The sequence below is a fragment of the Natrix helvetica genome, assembly GCF_964273705.1.
Source record: "Natrix helvetica genome assembly, chromosome: Z".
Lineage (NCBI taxonomy): Eukaryota > Metazoa > Chordata > Lepidosauria > Squamata > Natricidae > Natrix > Natrix helvetica.
Window position 1 is genome coordinate 142,429,103 of NC_138554.1, and position 15,521 is coordinate 142,444,623.

The 15,521-nt window shown below is 47.2% G+C and overlaps 2 protein-coding genes across 2 annotated transcripts; both read left to right on the forward strand.

Moving 5' to 3' along the window:
* Positions 1 to 1,726: 1,726 nt before the first annotated feature.
* LOC309401630 (verrucotoxin subunit beta-like) lies at positions 1,727 to 12,589 on the forward strand (the record flags this gene model as incomplete). The annotated part of the gene is made up of 4 exons (XM_081970698.1): positions 1,727 to 1,809; positions 7,649 to 7,781; positions 10,229 to 12,494; positions 12,541 to 12,589. Exons 2-4 carry the CDS (start codon positions 7,685 to 7,687, stop codon positions 12,587 to 12,589), a joined length of 2,412 nt encoding a protein of 803 aa, XP_081826824.1. The 5' UTR covers positions 1,727 to 1,809; positions 7,649 to 7,684.
* LOC309381551 (uncharacterized protein) lies at positions 12,590 to 15,230 on the forward strand. Its single transcript, XM_081932693.1, has 3 exons — positions 12,590 to 13,422; positions 14,151 to 14,205; positions 14,341 to 15,230. Exons 1-3 carry the CDS (start codon positions 12,598 to 12,600, stop codon positions 14,970 to 14,972), a joined length of 1,512 nt encoding a protein of 503 aa, XP_081788819.1. The 5' UTR covers positions 12,590 to 12,597; the 3' UTR covers positions 14,973 to 15,230.
* The last annotated feature ends 291 nt before the right edge of the window (positions 15,231 to 15,521 follow it).

Sequence of the window (15,521 nt, forward strand, 5' to 3'; positions counted from 1 at the left end):
TCAAGTCAGTCTTGAATGAGAAACTGACATAAATGTTCTCAAAGAATAATCAGAAAATCCAGTTGCCTCTTGAAAAAACACCTTTGTGTCAACCATGACCTGGATGACGGAAAATCTCCATAGACAGAGAGACCTGAGGGAAAGGTAGAGAGATAGAGGGGCCTGAGAGGAAAGATAGAGAAAGGAAAAAGGGGGGAAGGAAGAGATTCAGAGAAGTGGGGCTGATGGGGGAATTAACAAAGGAGGAACCAGCAAGCAGCAGGGGGAGACAAGGAGAGAGGAAGAAGGATTGCAGAACTCAGTTTCTGAGGAAACATTGCCCAATTTCCCTAGGAGTAGAACCAACCCTATGGAGCAGGGCGTCTGCAAATTGACAAGTTGAAGACTTGTGGATCTGGGAGTCTTAGTGGACAACCAATTAAATATCAGCCAACATTGTTCAGCGGCAGCCAAAAAAAGCCAATACAATCCTAAATTGCATTAACAGAGGGATGCAATCAAGATAAATGAGGTACTAATATCACTCTCCAAAGCCTTAGTAAGACCACACCAAGAATAGTGCATCTTGATTTGGTCACCACACTATAGAAGAGATCTTGAGGCTCTACAAAGAGTGCAGAGAAGATAACCAGGATGACTAGGGGACTGGAGGCTGAAACATATGATGAACAATTGCAGGAACTGGGCATGGCTAGTCTAGTGAAGACAAGGACCAGGGGAGACAGGATAGCAGCCTTCCAATATTTGAGGGGCTGCCACAGAGACGAGGAGGGGGGTCAAGCTATTTCCCAAAGCACCCAAAGGCCAGACAAGGAATAATGGATGGTAAACTGATCAAAGACAGATTCAACCTAGAAATAAGGAGACATTTTATACCAGTGAGAGCAAACAACCAATGGAATAGAAGTTACCTTCAAAAGTTCTGGGAGCTTCATCACTGGAGGCTTTCAAGAAGAGACTGGATTGCTATCTATCAGAAATGGTGGAGGGTCTCCTGCTTGGGTGTGTGTGTGTGTTGGACTAGATGACCTACAAAGTCCGTTCCAACTGTTAACCTGTTAAACTCCTAGAAATCCCCAACCAGCCATGCTATCTAAGGAATCCTGGGAGTTAAAGTTCACAAGTCTTACAAAGATGTCCAGCTTGGAAATGTCCACATAGAGGACTGAAGGCCCAAAAAGGGGTATTTGCTCCTTTCTGCTGGATGGTTGTGAAGGTCATTGCTGAAAAACACCCCTTGTTTCTCTTCTTGCAAAGCAAACAGTCTTAAATGTGAATAATTAAACAGTCAGGCAGTTTCAAAAGAGGAGATGAGAGTTTATTCCCTGGTCCTTCCTCTTTTCTTTTCGGAATGCACTGAAGATAAAGCAGAAGACAAGGCTTTCCTTAATCATTCCCTTGGATATGGGGCTGGACAGGCAGAGTGGGGGGCTCTAACCATTGGGGGAAGTGAGCTGCAGCTGTCCGTCCCCCTCTTGTCAGGTGCAGAAGGTAGGGCGTCTGAGGGCTTCCCAGGGGCTTCCTCCCTCCTCTCCCCCACCCTCCCAGACGCCCAAGAAGACCTTAAAGGATGAGGAGGAAAACTCTCCCCCCCCCCTGTGTTTCATGGACCCTTTTTAAGATAGGAAACCCAGAAGACCGGATGAGATGCAATCTTGTGGCAGGAAACGCTGATTGCTTCAAAGGGTTTTATAAACCCCTGTTTCCACCACAAACTCCACCAGCGGTTCCAAGGAGATCCAGCAGAGAAGAAGCAAAGGAAACCGGTAGATCCACTGTCCACTGGGGATTCCAGATCCTTCCAACCAGGTGAGCCCCCCAGAAGCATCAAGACCCCCCCCCAAGTTAGCAGTGGAGTGGAACTGAGCGAGGAAAAGGCTTCACCTCAACATCTGAATAGAGCTGAAAGGGACCTTGGAGGTCTTCTAGTCCAGCCCCCAGCTCAAGCTGGAGAACCTGTAGCATTTCAGATAAGGACTCTCCAGTCTCTTCTTAGAAACCTCCAGTGATGGAGAGCCCACGATTTCTGAAGGCAACTTCTGTTCCACTGGTTGATTGTCCTCCCCGTTAGGAATTTCTCCTTAATTCCAGGTTGCTTCTCTCTTTGGTTAGTTTCCATCCATTGTTTCTTACCCTGTTTGTTGTTCTTCTCTGAACTTTTTCCAAAGTCCCAACATCTTTTTTTTTGTAGCATGGTGACCAAAATTGACTGCAGTATTCCAGGTGTGGTCTGACTAGGGTTTTATAAAGCGGCAGCAATAATTCATATCATCTTGATTCTGTGCCTCTGTTTAGACAACCCAGGATTGTATTAGCTTTTTTGGCTACTGCTGCTGCACACAGCTGGCCCACATTTAAGTTTATTTAAGCAATCATCCACTAAGACTCCAAGGTCCTTCTCACAGTTAGTGCTTTTGAGCCAGGTCTCGCCTAATCTGTACTTATACCTTGGATTTTTCCTGCCTAAATGTAAAACTTTCCTTTTCTCCATATTAAAATTCATGCTGTTGAATGGGGCCCATTGTTCAAATCTGTCAAGATCTTTTTTTGAGCCTGAGCTTGTCTTCTGGGGTCTTGGCTATTCCTGCCAGTTTAGTGTCATCTGCAAATTTGATGAGTTCCCCTTCATCGAAGTCATTGATAAAGATAATGAAGAGTATCTAAGTCGAAGCCTTGTGGTATCCCACTACTTATTTCTTTCCAGGTGGATGTAATTACTATTAAGGACTACTCGTTGAGTAAGGATTGTCAGCTAGCTACAATTTCCTCTGGGGGTGATGCTGTCTATTCCACATTTTCCTAGCTGGCCAAGAAGTTGGTTGTGGTCTACTTTGTCAAATGCTTTACTGAAATCTAAGTATAGGGTTTCCTGCCTAGGCAGGGGGTTGGACTAGAAGACCTCCAAGGTCCCTTCCAACTCTACTATTGTATTGTATTTTTATTGTATTGTATTGTATACTATGTCCACAGCATTTTGCTGCTCTGCTAATTTGGTCACTTTGTCAAAGAATGAAATGAGATTGATTCAGCATGATCTGTTTTTAACAAACCTATGCTGGCTTCTAGTTATAACTCTGTTTGCTTCTAGTTGTTCACAGATCTGTTTTTTGATTTATCTTTTTCAGGATCTTCCCAGGTTTTGAAGTTAGACTGACTGTTTTTCTTTTTTTCCCTTTTCTGAAGATGGGAACCACCCTTTTCCAATCTTCAGGTACTTTTCCTGTGCTTCAGGATTTTTGAAAGATTTGGTGCAGTGGTTCTGACTGCCAGCTCTTTCCAAACTCTGGGATGTAATCTGTCAGGTCCCAGTGATTTTTATTCGTCAAGGCCAGATAGGTATTCTCTTATCATTTTCTTGCTTATTTTAATTCTTTTTATTTCTAGTTTGTCTTTTGCAGTAGGTTTTTTTTTTTTATGTTGGACTATAATTTATTTTTGTACGAAGATTGATGCAAACATTGACTTAAGCAGCCGTTTCCTCCCTACTACCTGCTACCTCCTTGCCATCTTCTCTCTTTAGTGGACCTAAATTCCTTGATTTTTTCTTGTTATTTGTATGTTGAAAGAAACTTTTTAAAATTATCTTTGACTTTTGTTGCAAGTTCTGAGCCTTTGCTTTCCTGACTTCATCTTTGCATATTCTGGCTGTCTGCTGATAATTAGTCTTAATTATGTGTCCCTCTTTCCATTTTTTGTAATTGTATTTTTTGTCTTTTAGTTTGTCAGAGAGACCTTTGTGCAGCCATGCTGGTTTCTCCTTGAATTTCTTTTTTTTAATTACTGTTCATTATGCAATTTCCTTTGTTATATATAAATTTTTCATATCCACAATGGCAACGTACTGTCTGGGTACAATCTCTTTTAAATACAAATAACAAACCTTATACACACATTGATTATAACCATTATTCACTAAATCTATTCACCATAATTTTCACTTATCCTCATTAAACAGTTTTCATTTATTTAATTAAACGCTGTTCAGTTTTATCATATAATTAGTTAATATCGAACCTTATAAACATCACATTTATCACCATAATCCCCCAAATCTAATAATATTTCCTTATTCTACTTATTCAACATTCATTATTTAGTTACACACTTACTTCATTTTTATTTACATATTCTCCTTAATTTTAATTTTCTAGCTTCTGCTTCTATTTTCTATTTTCTTTCTTGAATTTCTTGTTATTCTTTTTCAGTGGTATTGTGCTGGCCTGGGCTTTTATGGTGGCATTTTTCAGAGTTTCCCATGCTTACAATACAATACAATAGCAGAGTTGGAAGGGACCTTGGAGGTCTTCTAGTCCAACCCCCTGCCTAGGCAGAAAACCCTATACCGTTTCAGACAAATGGCTATCCAACATCTTCTTAAAAACTTCCAGTGTTGGGGCATTCACAACTTCTGGAGGCAATTTCTGTTCCACTGATTAACTGTTCTAACTGTCAGGAAGTTTCTCCTCAGTTCTAAGTTGCTACTCTCCTTGATTAGTTTTCACCCATTGCTTCTTGTTCTACCCTCAGGTGCCTTGGAAAATAGTTTGACTTCCTCTTCTTTGTGGCAACCCCTGAGATATTGGAAGACTGCTATCATGTCTCCCCTAGTCCTTCTTTCTATTAAACTAGACATACCCAGTTCCTGCAACCGTTCTCCATATGTTTTAGTCTCCAGTCCCCCAATCATCTTTGTTGCTCTTCTCTGCACTCTTTATAGAGTCTCCACATCTTTTCTACATCGTGGTGACCAAAACTAAATGCAGTATTCCAAGTGTGGCCTTATCAAAGCATTATAAAGTTGTATTAACCCTTCACATGATCTTGACTCTATCCCTCTTTTGATGCAGCCTAGAACTGTGTTGGCTTTTTTGGCAGCTGCTGCCCACGGCTGGCTCATATTTAAATGGTTGTCCACTAGGACTCCAAGATCCCTTTCACAGTCACTACTACTGAGCCAGGTACCACCTATACTGTACCTGTGCATTCCGTTTTTCTTGCCTAAATGTAGAACCTTACTCTTCTTGAGTTGTTTTCCCCTTTAGGATTTTCTTCCACGGAATCTTTCCTAGGCTCTCTCTGAGTTTGTTAAGACCAGCTCTTTTAAAGTTTAAGACATTGGTTGGATTATTTTCTATTTCTTGTGTTTGCATTATATTGAATTTCAGGATGACGTGATCATTTTCATCCAAGGTTCCAGTAACTTCAACTCCCTCCGTCACTTCTTCTCTATTAGTATGAATTAAGTCCAGTATATTTTTACTTTGAGTTGCCTCCTCCACCTTTTGGATGATAAAGTTGTCGGCTAGGTTAGATAGGAATCTGTTTGATCTCCCACTCCCTGCAGAGTTTGTCTCCCCTTTGATATCTGGATAGTTAGAGTCTCCCATTACTACTGTGGTGTGCTTCCCACATACGTTTGTTAACTGGTTGGCAAAGAGTTTGTCTATTTCTTCTGATTGATTGGGTGGCCTGTCACTTGGTCCTCCAAAAAGAATCCATCCATGTGTGTTTGTGTGTCGGGGAGAATGGGAGGGGCTTGATGCCTGGAGATGAACCTGTCTTCGCTCTTCTTCCTTGAAAGCCTCTAATGGGAAGGAGACCTTGGCTGAAGACCCAGCCCTGAGGGGAAAAGGAGGAAGTGGGCAGGTGTGTGAATTTGAGTGTGTCAATGTGTGTGCGTATGCACAGACACATTCTTGGCTGGCATTATTCCCCTCCCCCAAATATAGACAACTTTGAGATGTTACCTGATTCTCACCAGGGACCCTATTTTTAGGAGATGGAAGGAAGGCCTCTGCATCCCCCCCTCCAGCCTCCACCCCCAAAGAATCCCCAATATCAACACCAAGGCAGCCCTTTTCCCTCTGGGGAAAGGGAGTCATGACCCTGCATCGCCCTCTGCTGGTGCAGAGAGGAATTGCACCCATCATGTTTATGTAGTGCAGGGGTGTCAACCTTGATTTCATTGAGGGGATGGGTTAGGGGTGGGCATGGCCAGGGTAAGGGTGGCCAGTTCAACATCACTTGTGTCAGGGGTGTCCCGAACACTTTGCCAGCAAAAACGGTCTTCCGAGCTTCGTTTTTGGTTGCGACGGCCTCCCGAGTTCCATTATTCCCTGGCAGAGGCACTGTGGGCCAGTACTTCAGTGTCTCCAGGTCGACCCATTGGGCCAGATCTAAGCACCCCGAGGGCTGTATCCAGCCTGCTGGCCTTGAGTTTGACACTCCCAATGTAGTGAATATCAGAGGCCTTGACCCTTTGAGAGCTAGCATGCGATGAAACTTCATTTTAATTTATGCCGATTAGTATACATTCAAAGCGACAAAAAAAGTTATTCTAGGTCAGTGATGGCAAACCTATGGCACGCGTGCCACAAGTGGCACGCGGAGCCATTTGTCAGGGCACGTGAGGCGCTGCCCTGTCAGCTGGCCAGCGCGCATGCGTGCGCTGGCCAGCTGAATTCACCTTTTTAAAAGCTATTTTTCGCCTTCTCCAGGCTCCAGACGCTTTATAGGAGCCTGGGGAGGGCGAGAAGAGCCTCCCCCGCCCCCCGGAGGCCCTCTGGAGGCTTCAGGGACCATTCAGAGGCTTCCCTGAAGCCTTTGGAGTGCTTAAAACCACCCTCCGAGCAAACTGGAAGTCGGAGGGTGGTTTTAAGCGCTCTGAAGGCGTCGGGGAAGCCTCCGGACGGTCCCTGAAGCCTTCGGAGCTTCCGGTTTGCTTGGAGGGTGGTTTTAAGCATTCCGAAGGCATCAGGGAAGCCTCCGGAAGGTCCCTGAAGCCTTCGGAGGGCCTCCGGGGGGGCGGGGGAGGCTCTTTTCGCCCTCCCCAGGCTCTTATAAAGCCTCTGGAGCCTGGGGAGGGTGAAAAAAACATGTAAAAATGGGGGGGTCGTACGTTGTGCGTGCATGCACACTGGGGGGGTCGCGCGTTGCATTATGGGTGCAGCATGCCCGCACACGACCCCCCTGCGCTCCCCCCACTTGTGGCATGCGAGCCAAAAAAGGTTCGCCATCGCTGTTCTAAATTCTAAGTCTAGGTTCCAGAAGTGGGTTCTGTTGCTGCTGGTTCGCTCAGGGATGTGCTTCGGGTGCTTTGCACGCATGGGCAATATTTTAAAAAATGTTTCTGTGCATGCGCAGAAGCAAAAAACAATAAACCGATAGAACCTGTTTGGGGCCGTGGCTGGCCGAGTTACTATCTACTAAGCCAAACTGGTCTGAACCGGAAGGAAACCCACCTCTGCTAAGCTCCACCTAAAACAATATGACAAGGATGTTATTCAAAGGAACACATTTCAAACCCTAACCATCATTTAAAGGAAAAAGGGGTCACCGTCCACTTTGGAAGCATGCCAACCAAGCCCAGGCGGAGTTTTGTCTCAAAGGGTGTGATCCTGATTAGGAAGTTGCTCCTCTGCCCCCCAAAAATGCCCGTCCCGCTGTACCCCATCCTTGCCTGAGGATCTGACCATTTGGGACCCCAGGAGGTTTCGGTGGAGCCACCAGCTGTCCACTGCCCCATTGCTCTGTGCAGAGGGGCCCTTGCTCATCCCCCTCGAAACCTCAACGCCCACCTCCTGCAGCCCCTTAAAAGAGAGTCGTGGATCAGACGAGGCCTCTTCCAGAAGGTTCTTCTCTCTTGCAGGGCACCAGAATCGTCAGTGACGCACACAACCTGAGCATGGCCCATGAAGGGGACACCATTATGACCCCAGCCTTGGGACGCCCCTTCCAGCTGGGCATGCTGTACGATTGTCGCAAGGATGAACTGATCCCAGGTAAGAACTGGAAGAGAGGCGGAAGGGTCTCGGGAGGGAGGGAGGGAGGGAGGCGGGCACTGCCATCAATGCTCAAGAACACTTCAGTTTTTTAAAAAATATGAATTGTATTAGTTCATAGTATAAGATACAAAGAAAAAACAAAAGTAAAGAGTAGGAAAATTAGGGAAGGAAAAAGGGAAAAGTGGGGGAAAGCAAGGGGGTAAAAGAAGAAAAGAAAAGCCATTGGCTTCCAACTCCCATTGGTGCAGTAGAAGAGAACATGAACATCAAAGCTCAACTTTTTACTTTTACATAATTGTATAAACTAGCAAATTCACTAATTTTTTTTCTTCAGTCAATGTAGCCGTCCCTGATAGTTCCATCAGTTTTGGAAGCCATTCATCCAGTGTGGGGATCGAGGTGATCTTCCATTTCTGTGGATAGAGTGGACTTGCTGCCCTCAACATATAGAACAGGGGTGTCAAACTCGATTTCATTGAGGGCCACATCAGGGTTGTGTTTGATCTCAAGGAGCCAGGTGGGCGTGGCCAAAGTGGGCGTGGTATTGTGCTGGCAACAGGCAGAGGCACAGGGGGGAGGTAGGGGATCCCGACATCCTGTGCGGGTGCCTGACCCGGCGCAACGAGAGATGGTGGGACAGAATGGGTAGTACATTGGGATTGGCTGCCCCCCCTCCTCCTCATGGCTCTGCCTGTCTTTGCTGCACACCTTTCGCCCAGAGGGAGACTGGAAGCTTCATCTACGTGCAAATGGGGCCCTTTGAAATGGAGCTAATAGGTGGTCGTGTGACTGCGTGGGCATGGCCAATCAAGCAGTCCATTAAACAATACACACAAATTAAACTTTGTTTTGTTCTTGGGAGTGTTTCATTTGTTTCTGTTTGTAGCCCGTTTTTGGCCTCCCAGGACATCTGCACAGCCCGTTTTTTGGCCTCCCCATCCTCCAAAAGGCGGGTGGGGAGGGCAATGTGGGCGGGGCAGTCTCTTGGTCTCCCATGGGCCTGATTAATGGCTTCGGCAGGCCATATGTGGCCCGTGGGCCATAGTTTGAAGACCCCTGTGCTAGACCAATTAAAAGTAAAAGAAACCAAAACTGTTCCCCCCTCCCCCCCACTTCCAGCCAAAACAAAGCACCGTTCAAGGAAGCTTTGGTTTAAAAGTAAGAGTTCAGGAGAATTGGGTGAAACTTATTAGTTTGGCCTCCTGAAGCCTCAGAAATGATGATATTCCACAAAAAGGAAAAAGCAGGCTGCCGCCAGGGGAAGCTCCTTTTAAGAAGAAAAGGCAAATATCTAAAAACGAGCGTCTATGAAGCAGTGGCAGAGTGTATTGTCCATTTAAGTGGCTGGTTCCTACACAGTGAGCTTGTGGATGATTTCCAGACCTTCCCCAGTGACGTTTCTTCTGCCTTAGAACGCTTTCTAGAGCATATGACTGTGGGGGAGTCCGAAGCAATCCAAAAAGATTATAACCAGCAAGTCTGCTGATTTCTGCCAGACATTAGTCTAGGCCCGGGATGGCGAACCTATTGGCACGCAGAGCACTGGCAAGATGAGTTTCGGCCTTGAGTTTCGGCTGTTTTTCGCCCTCCGGAGGCTCCCTGAAGCCTCTGGAGGGCAACAGAGAGCCCAACACGCAACCCGGAAGTTCAGGAACAGACTTCCGGGTTGCCCTTTGGGCCGTTTTTCTTCCCTGAAACCTGCAGAGGGCAAAATAATGCCCAAGGCACAAACCGGAGGTCCAGGGGCTTCAGTCAGGCCTGCATGCCTATGCGGGGGGGGGGTTGTCTAGGCATATGCAGGGGGAGAGCATTGCATTATGGGTGTGGGCATACACGTGACCATTGCTTTTGGCATGCCTTGACCAAAAAGACTACGCACACTTCAGGGTTGAGTTCCTGGGCCTATGGCCATCTGGTAGGGGCAACTGCCTGGGAGTGTTCTTCCTTTGGCCAGGCACATAACAGGGCACCCTGGATGGTCAACGGGATGGATTTTCTCCCCCAAACCAAACTCACTGAAATGGTTTGGAAAATGGCTAAAAAAAGGAGTCGAGATCCCACCCAGAACAGTGAAGTGAGAAGCGTAATTCTGAAGTTGTGGGGCTGGTGCCTTTCCTGGGAGGGGCAGGTATGAACAGAGAAGATGCCTCGGAACCCCTGATGAAAAACGTGGGTTCTCCGGGGATTGGAGATGTCTCTTGAGATCCATAGGTACATAGCAATTCCCATTCCTCTCTACTCAGTCGAAAGCTTTTGGAGATCCTGGTATTTTGAAAAACAGGCAGGGGGCTTCCCTGGTGATGGGTGGACAGAACAAATGAGGGAACCCTCCAGGGAAAATATTTTCTCCCTTGTCCCACCTCTCTGGAGCTTCTCTATCCAGCTGCAGGTGTTTTGGAAGGTAGTGTTCAATTCATGTCCCTGTTTTCTTCTGTTCCATGCAGGGGTCACCCTTTGGGACTACAGCTCTCTTCAGAAGGACCTGACCATCAAGCCTCAGCCCAGCATAGCATCGGAACTCATTACGTCTGACAGCATGGATGACAAGGCCTCCGCTCTGGATGTCTCAGCAAACATCAAGGCCAGCTTCATGGGGGGACTGATTGAAGTGGGAGGGTCGGCCAACTATCTTCACAATGCCAAAAAGTCCAAGAAACAGGCCAGAGTCACCCTTCAGTACAAAACCACCACCAAGTATGAACAGCTGACAATGAGCCAACTAGGAATCAAGAATATCTCTTACCCAGCCGTCTTTGAGCAGGGCACAGCCACCCATGTGGTCACCGCCATCCTGTATGGAGCCCAGGCTTTCTTCGTGTTTGACCAAGAGATTTCTTCAAACGAGACAGTACAAGATATTCAAGGAAGTCTCCAGTTATCAATCAAAGAGATGATATCTGTCACGGGAGAAGGAAAGGCCCAAGTGAAAGAAGAAATGAAAAAGAATGATTCGAAACTTAATTGCAAGTTCCACGGAGACTTTTCTTTGGAGAAAAGTCCAGTGACTTTCCTAGATGCCATGCAAGTTTATGAAAAGCTCCCAGAATTCTTAGGGAAAGATGGGGAGAAGGCTGTGCCTATGAAAGTCTGGCTCTATCCTCTGACCAAGCTGGACACCAAAGCAGCTAAGATGGTCCGTGAGATCAGCCTAACATTGGTCTTTGATGCTGGAAAGGTCTTGGAGGAACTCAATGAAATCCAGATGCAGAGCAATGACCTAGCCAAGAATCCCATTGCTCAGACCTTCCCTGAGATCAAGAGGAAGATCCGGCAATTCAAGGATCTCTGCAAGCAACATCGGCAGACTTTCCAGAAACAACTGGCTAGAATGTTGCCTTCCATCCGGGGAGGAGGACAGGAGGAAGGGACCCTTGTGGACATCTTGACATCCGTCAACCAGTCTCCCTTCAACAGCGAAAGACTCCATGAATTTCTGGACACCACGAAAAGTGAAATTAACTTTATCAAATCTTATCTGACTATTCTAAACAATATAGAAGTGATCTCATCTCAGAACAAGATGGAAGAAATAGTTCTTGACCCTGGGAATGTATATGTTGTCTCCTTCATATTTACTTCTCTGCATGAAGACGAGTCATTTCTCTTGAGCTTACAAAAGCAATTATCGCAAGAATCAGATAAGTCAACAAAGTCCCCTCCTGAGGTGAAGAAAGGCCTGGCCTGGTTTGAGGACAAGGAGAGGACCCGCAATGCTCGCCAAGCAGCCAAATCCATCCGAGACTTTTTCAGCGTCAACCAATCCAAGAAGAAGGTCTGCTTTGTTGTGGCCTCTCTCCCAGATGTGGACAACCCAGGAGCTTCAGTATACCTTTACGAAGATGGAGAGCTGCTCAGCAAGAACTTTGAGTTGCCCTCAAAACCTCTCCCTTTCCTGGTCAGTGAACTGAGACACGACAGCATTCAGCTGAAGTTTCAGCCAGCCGAATATGGAAAGGCTACAATCTCCAACTATGTGGTAGAGTACAAGGTTGCAGGGGAAGAAAAATGGAAGACCGTGAGGACAGAGGATGCCAGGGAGATGTTCCTGCTGAAAGATCTGACTCCAAACACAGAGTACCAGTTCAAGTATGCTGCTTGTTGCAAGGTAGGCCTTGGTAAATCTAGTGACCTGAGCCCGTCCATAAAGACCCTTCCCACCAGCCCTCCTGAGAAATTGAGAATGGTCACTGCAGCATCTTCTGTCATCTCCATGGCCTGGATGAGTCCCAGCATCGTTGCCTCAGGAATTATGGTTGAGGAATACAAGGTGGAGTACAGAATGGTGGAGGCTGGAGTTGGGAAGGACCAATGGATTGGAAAAAGAACTGGGAGGAAAACAAAATTTTATCCCATTGAAGGTCTGAAGCCCCAGACAACGTATAGAATACGGGTGTCTGCCGTGTGTGATAATGGAGCTCTGAGTGTTCCCAGTGAGGAAGTGGAGGTCTCCACATCACTGGAGGGAGAAGGTGCAGACAATGTAGCCTACCAATTCCTTCAGAAAAGCTCCCTGGTGGAGGAAAGACAGCCATTAGTGTTCGCCCTTCCTCTGGAGAAAGTCCCCTCAGATGCCTCCACCTCTTCTCTCTTTTACCAGCTTGGAAAGGAGAACCCAGAAGTGCCCAACAAAGTGATCCTGATGATGGGAGCAACAGGAAGTGGAAAAACCACTCTGATCAACGGGATGATCAATTATATCCTGGGTGTCCAGTGGGAAGATAATTTCAGATTCAAACTCATTCATGAAACCCCCCAGAGAAGCGAAAGTGGAAGCAGGACGTCTGAAGTCACAGCCTACGTGGTGAACCATCAGATGGGCTTCCGAATTCCCTATTCTCTCACAATCATTGACACTCCAGAATTTGGAGGCACACAAGACACAGAGCAAGACAACCTGGTTGAGAAGCAACTCCTGGAGTTTTTCTCCACCCCAGGGGGCATTGACCAGGTGGATGCCATCTGCTTTGTGGCCCATTCAACTCACGCCCAGGAACGCATCTTACATTCCATGCTCTCCATGTTGGGAAAAGACGTGAAGGATGACGTCCAATTCTTCATCACCTTTGCAGATGGGGGGACCCCACTTGATCTGGAGGACCACAAGTTGGTTGTTCCATCAGATGCTCAGGATGGGTCGGAAATCCCTTGGCTCTTCAGATTCAACAATTCAGCTCTCTTTGCTCCCCAAGAATACAAAGGAAGCCGTAATGTTGCTGCTGAAAAGTCCTGGAAAATGAGCACTGAGAGCATGAAGGATTTCTTTGACTCTTTAATGAAGCTGAAAACCAAAAGTTTAACCATGACTATGGAGGTCCTCAAGGAACGTCAGGATCTGGAAGCTGCTCGTAGGAGACCTCCCCCTCCTAAGGTTGAGCAACTGCACCCAAATACCTTCCAGATTAGTGTTGATCCGGCAGCCATTGGGAAGCCTTCAGTCTCCAATTACCAGGTGGAGTATCGGATTACAGAAGAGAATTGGAAAAGTCTCCAGGCAAAAGGCCCTCAGGATCAATTCACCCTGGAAGATGTCCACCTAAATCTTCAGTACCAATTCCGATGTGCAGCTGTGACTCCAGGAGAGCTCGGTCAATGGAGTGAGGCGATCACTTGCATCTTTCCCACTGGGAGGCCTGCTGAGGTAACTAGGAGGAGGAGGAGGAGGAGGAGGAGGAGGAGGAGGAGGAGGAGGAGGAGGAGGAGGAGGAGGAGGAGGAGGAGGAGGAGGAAGTAGAATAGTTTGACACCTCCTGCAGGATTTAACAGGAATTGAGGTGACCTTCCCAAAATGTGTGTGCAGGGGGCAGAGGAGTTTCCCAAAGGGTAAAACGAGGCGGTGGGGAGGAAGGGCACGGGTTCAAGTCCATATTCTCAGCACAAGTTGCTTGCCCAGGATTGCAGGGGATGCAGGAAAGAGCCCCCACAAAAGGATCCTTCCCCTCAGGAAGGATTCGATTTAGACCACCTTGGAGGGGCAGCTGGGAGGTCAAGGAGCGAGTGGCCGGAGGGAACCTAGAGGAAGCCCACCTGGGGCAGCTCCGGGGCAACCCTCGGAGACAATTTGGAGCTGCAGCAGGAGCAGCTGAAGCCCCAGAGAACAAGGTCCCTTCCATGGAACCAGCTTTGGGAAGCTGACAGCCACTCTGGACATCAACACACACAGACACCCATTCCTGAAACCCTCAAAGTGCAGGATCTCAAGGAAAGAGGGCGTGGGGGGAAGAATGAAATGGATCAGCCTCAAGGGTAGTGAGGAGGGGGGGTGCTTTTTTAACCCTCCAATTCTTGCTGGTGGGGGAGGAGAATTCCTGGCAACCTCCGAACAAGGCAGCCTCTCCTTTGGCTGATTCTGTTTTGCTTTTCACACAGAACTCCCAAGTGGTGTGCTGTGCGATGTGTCTGGAAATGGCTGGAGGCATCCGAGGTAAAGTCTTGGGCCCTGGGGGGTGGGGTGGCAGGCTGGTGTGGAAGCAATTGTCCTGGGTGGAGGGACAGGCTAGGATGGCTTTATGCTGCTGACCATGCCTCCTTCTTCTCTCCTCTCCCCTTTGGGTTGCAGGGCCTGAACGGAGGATCGTCCTGGTGGGCAAAAGCAGAAACGGGATAAGTGCGACGGGAAACACAATTCTGGGGAGCAAAGTCTTTGAGTGTGGGGAGTCAACTGAGTCTGTAACACAAGTATGCCAAAAGGAGGAGACGCACCTGAAAGGCAGGAAGGTTGTGGTTGTTGATACGCCTGGCTTTTCCCATTCCAATCTTGCAGTGGAGGATATCGTTAAAGAAGTGAGAAAGTGCGTGAATATTTGTTTCCCGGGTCCTCACGTCATTCTGCAGGTGATGCGTCCTGTTCCTTTAACCCGGGAGCAGAAGGACAAGCTGGATCAGCAGATCAACGAGATTTTTGGCCTTAATGCCAAGACTTACATGATCCTCTTGTTCACCCGTAAAGATTTCCCGGAAGGAAAATCTCTTGAAAACATCATAACTTCTGATGAAAACCTGCAGAATTATGTTGCTGAATGCGGGAACCGGTACCTAACTTTCGACAACGAGGCCAAAGGGGCAGAAAGAAAGGCTCAGGTGGACCAACTGATGTCCAAGATTGATGATCTGGTGTCAGGGAACACAGATGCTCCTTATTACACAGAAGACATGATGAACATCAACAAAAGAGACACATCGGAAAAGTAACAATACTTAACATACAGGAAGCGCCAGGTGAAGCTCGGCAAAATCACACCACATCCCTGCACAATTAGCACAGCCACCACCCCCCTCCCAGGGCTATGTGCTCTCTCCACTTCTCTTCCACTTCTCTTCTCTCTATATACCCACGACTGCATCTCCTCTTAATGGACTGACGTTTGCAGAAGATACAACAGCGATTGGTCTCCTTCGAGATGACGAATCTGCATACCGACGGGAGGTTGAACAACTAGCCTTGTGGTACGACCATAACAATCTTGAACTAAACACACTCAAAATTGTAGAAATGAGGGTAAATTTTAGGAGAAACCCTCCTATACCACCACCTCTGACGATACTAGGCCACACAGTAGCAACCTTCAAGTTTCTAGGTTCTATAATATCTCAAGACTTAAATTGGACACCTACCATCAAAACTGTCATCGAAAAAGCAGAACAAAAATGTTCTTCCTGTGCCAACTCAGAAAGCTCAGGCTGCCCAAGGAGCTGCTGATTCAGTTCTACAAAGGAATTATTGAGTCTGTCACCTGCACC